Genomic DNA, 4,329 nt, shown 5'->3' on the forward strand with positions numbered 1-4,329 from the left:
TTACATTTATTCAAGACTGAATTGTGATTAGTACCAAAATAAAAACAAACAAAATGGAGCTAGAGTAAATATCAGTATGAAAATTGTGATAAGCTCTTGCATAAACATTTATAAACATAACGAGGATTTTAATAATTACCGCTATAACAGATGTGGTAAGTTCCGTTATAAGAAAAAAACCAATTAATACCACATCGAAGTAATTACTTAAATTAGAAGCGTCATGTATACTACTGGCAGCGAGACGCCAGACACCAACATGACCACAATGGCTGTGGTCATTCCTCTGGTCAATTATGAACTATTGGAGATTTTCATTATGGTTAACGTCGAATACCTAAACCTGGTGTTCTCGGTGTTTGGTGTTTTCGCCAACACCCTCAACGTGGCCGTGTTCTTGAAGCAAGGGTTCACCGACAACGTCAACATCAGCCTCCTCGTCTTGTCTGTGACTGACCTGGGTTCGCTCCTGACAGCCTTGACCTTCAGCCTGACTTACAACGCTGGTTTTGTAGCGATGACGTCAATAGAACCGTTTGGGTTCCAGCTCGTGGTGGCGGCATTTCCGCGTGGTGTGTTAAGCCGTGTGTCCAGCTGCGTCACGGCTTACATCATGTTTGAGAGATGTGTCTGCGTGGTTATGCCCTTTAAAATAAAACGCGTCCTCACGCCAAAAGTTACGGTACTTGTTATGTTTTCCATCTATACCGGGCTTGGCTTGACTCTAATTCCAGTTTATTTACAAATGTACCTGGGTTGGAGTTACAACCCGTACGTCAATATGACAACCCTAGGACTACAACTGACCAACTACGTAGGTCTAGCAGACGCCAATATCTCTCTCTCTCCATCCACACTGTAACTCAAATCGGTTCTTTCTTTATGATCATTGTCTTCACAATCATCCTAGTTTTTGCGTTGATAAAAAGATCAAAATGGCGTCAAAAGTCATCGTCAGTAGACAGAATCACAACCAATAAAAAAGGTTCTCAAACTCTGAGGTTGATCACCAGCATGGCCGTCATCTACATAGTCTGCTACCTGCCCAGTATAGCGATCCTGTTGACTGGGCTTGTCGAACCAAAATTCGGAGCTTTTGGTCAAGAGGTCAACTTGTATCTTGTGCTCGTGTCGTTTAATATAGCCTTAGAGTCGCTGATCTCCTGCGTCAGTGTGTTCTTGTATCACAAGATGAGTAGCAGGTACAGAGAAACATTTCGACAGATGTTCTATACCCCCGTGTTCTTTAATGTGATGAACAGACAAAGAAAATAAAAAATAAATTACAAAGTTGGTTACTAACACTAAGAGTCATTGTGTAGAGAGCGTGATCAGAAATTGATAGGTTCATGCTTCATATACTCGTTATGATATATTCTTTACTGAAGTTGGGGAGGTTCAGATGGGGCGCAGATAATCTAACTACCCCCCACCCTAATTTGGAAAAGTTGAGACACTTCTTACCAGTTACTTTCTCTTTACAGTTGTACCTTGTTTTCATACAATATATGTAGAAAACAGTCCGTAAGGCAAGAAAAAAATTAAGAACGAAGAAGAAGAAAGAAGAATCTAAACCATTAAAACTGTTCTTTTATTGTGTCCTTAAGATATTGACAAATGCATAAACTTTTAGTTTTATAACATCTAAAAATTATAACAAAATTATTCATAACCATATAACACATTTTCTTCAATTTAAAAACAGTTTTATATTTTAGGGCTCTAAAAATAATTTCAAAACTTTTTTTATGTAAGCTTCGTCCATTAGTCCCAACAAAGATTTGTTTATATTTATTTTAAAACGTGTTTCTGCGCCATAAGGATCCAAAAAACTGGACACGTCTCTGCTTGTAGCGTGTAGTCCCATCAGCTAATACGGCAACTGTCCTCTGATGTTCCCTCTGTTAAGTATTTTCAAAATCTCAACAAAATAATACAATAAATAGTACATGTTGGACTACACTGTTTAACTGGTGTACAGATAGTTTCTTGACAACAATAATATAGTATATTTAATAAACACACACTCACACACTGACAAACACACACACTGTCACATACATACTCACGCAAGCACGCACACACACATACACACAGTAAGAAAGAAAATGGACTCATTTCCTTTTTCAAAAACCAGCTGTTGTCGTTTATAAAACTACTTGGAATAAATTATATAAGTAATATAATCGGTATTGTAATTTCAATGTATTTAAAATAACAATATACTACCTTTAAACCAATTATTTATAAAATACATTATATGGAGTCTTTGTAAAAGACGTTAAAATACGTCTTTTTGAATGTGTGGTCTGGTGTTTTTTTTTGTGACAATAAGTGACAGACGTGATGTCATTTATGGATGACCCCCGAAACCATCAGTTATCCGATGATAACGGGTAGTCTAGTATTATTTATTATACAAACAATCCTTCACATACAATCTAGTACTTGTGTAAGTAGAGGGAAAAAAACGTTGAGTTTGCTACTCTAGAGCATATCAATTAAACTGTAATTTCAACAAAAAGGTAAGAAGAGAAGGCTGAAATCGGAGTCAATAGCGGATATGGCGCATGACAAGTTGACCCGGAGTACTTAGTTGTGGTGAAGAAAATCCCTTCCAACACTAAAATAAAGAACGAAGAGGAAGAAGAAGAAACAATAAGGTAAACAGATTCTCAATCACATGTCTTTGAATGACGAGTAGCCATTCATAAAACACTGCTTACACATCAGCGTAGTGTGAACATACCTTTGTTATGTTAGAGCTGAAATAAAACATAAACTTACCTAGGCCAATAGTTACAAGAGACGAAATTAGGGCCTATACCATCAACATTCACACACTGAGCGACGCCACATCCAACAGAGGTTGAATTTTTCCACACCATCTAGGAATGGCATAGTAGTGATGTCAAAATAGCATTTCATAATCAAAACAGGTATTCAATTAATGTAGTTCAATTGTTGAATAAAAATCTACAATGTTTCAATACATTTACAGGTGTTGAATTAAATTCTTAATCAAGTAAATATTTTTAGTTAAATATGTATTTCTTTGTCGAAGAAGGTCAATTATAAATGACGTTTAGAGTTGCTTTTGTCCAATTTTCGACCAATAGTCAGACATTGTCACAAAAGTTTAATTTCTCCTCTAAAATAATACCACGTGTTCACCTTATCCCTTTATACTTTATACAATATTACTATTTTTTCCAAACTCTTTATTTCATTTGAGCCATTTTCCTTCCATTAGGGGATGTAAATAAAAAGGGGGGGGGGAATCTCGTATGTACTTAATCGTATATATCTATCTATATATATAATTCTCTTCTGGGAGACGCTGGAAAACAAGCTGTAAGCGCGCTCCCTACCACCCCCACCCCTACATGTTCTGGTGAGCTGTGGTTCACGCTAAATGTTTACAATCGTAGAGCCGGGTTTTAGTGACGGCTATTAGGGGCAGATAATTTAGTTTGAAACTATTTTAAACTTAAGGGAGGCAACTAATAGGAGGCTGCTCGTATTATGTATTATTCAAACAATCCTGCCCATACAATATTGTACTTATGTAAGTAGAGGAAAAAAGTACAATTCATCTATTTATATGAACACGTACTATGACAGTTAATTAATTTTAAAGTTAATTTTAAATTGTCTAAATCGATTTAGGTTCCAATTAAGAGCTGGGTGGGCTCAGTAAAGTCCTATCTACCAGATCTAGTGAATCAAATGATACACATTCATATGTTCATCAAGTGTTCTACATCTCAGCTACAGACGTTCAACTCTCACCTGTGAATAGTGGGCACAGCTGAGATCTTTGAGACATGTCCAGGACGGGTAGACAACATAAGCCAATTCAGTTTTCCAGTATGCAATTGCAGCCAGGGCTAAGCCAGGAACGTCTGTATTCAAGGCTGTAGTGATTAAAGTTGTTTTATTACAAATACAATAATTGCTAAAATTATTTTAACATTGGCTCTTTCCGGGTATATTAATGGATACAATTATTATAACATTTTGTTGTTCCCAATATATTAATAGCTAAAACTAATATCTTCTGTTTCTTCGTTCTTAATTTTAATGTTGGATAGTATCCCCTCCAACCCAAGTATACGTGTCAACTGGTTATGCACCATAGAGGCCATTGATAAAAAAAAACTGGGCGTTCCCGATCCCACTTATCATATCATTCGTTTCAAATGATTACAATAGTAGTTTAATAAAAACTGTTCACTGAATTGGGACACACGTATTTTTATAGAGAACTAATAAGAACAAATGCAGGCTACTGGCAAGACCGGGCATGAACTAAAGTGGCTCGCCCAA

General features: G+C 36.4%; 1 protein-coding gene and 1 long non-coding RNA gene across 2 annotated transcripts; one reads left to right on the plus strand and one right to left on the minus strand.

Moving 5' to 3' along the window:
- Window positions 1-268: 268 nt before the first annotated feature.
- On the plus strand, window positions 269-1,275 carry LOC131947143 (uncharacterized). The gene is made up of 2 exons (XM_059308252.1): window positions 269-506; window positions 911-1,275. The coding sequence occupies exons 1-2, from the start codon at window positions 269-271 to the stop codon at window positions 1,273-1,275; spliced, it is 603 nt and encodes a 200-aa protein (XP_059164235.1).
- A 549-nt stretch (window positions 1,276-1,824) lies between these two features.
- LOC131947138 (uncharacterized) lies at window positions 1,825-3,920 on the minus strand. The gene is made up of 3 exons (XR_009387841.1): window positions 3,793-3,920; window positions 2,788-2,888; window positions 1,825-1,901 (listed from the first exon to the last, which is right to left on the minus strand). It is a non-coding gene; the product is annotated as an uncharacterized LOC131947138 (long non-coding RNA).
- Window positions 3,921-4,329: the final 409 nt, after the last annotated feature.

Source organism: Physella acuta, unplaced genomic scaffold (genome assembly GCF_028476545.2).
Source record: "Physella acuta isolate Inbredline_101_S28 unplaced genomic scaffold, ASM2847654v3 ptg000584l, whole genome shotgun sequence".
In the NCBI taxonomy this organism is placed as follows: Eukaryota; Metazoa; Mollusca; class Gastropoda; family Physidae; genus Physella; species Physella acuta.

Excerpts from the sequence above, each read along its gene's own strand:
- LOC131947143 (XM_059308252.1), top strand. The coding sequence starts at position 269 with ATGGCTGTGGTCATTCCTCTGGTCAATTATGAACTATTGGAGATTTTC. Across the intron at positions 507-910 it reads CAGCCTGACTTACAACGCTG|TTTTTGCGTTGATAAAAAGA; the intron begins GTTTTGTAGCGA and ends CAATCATCCTAG.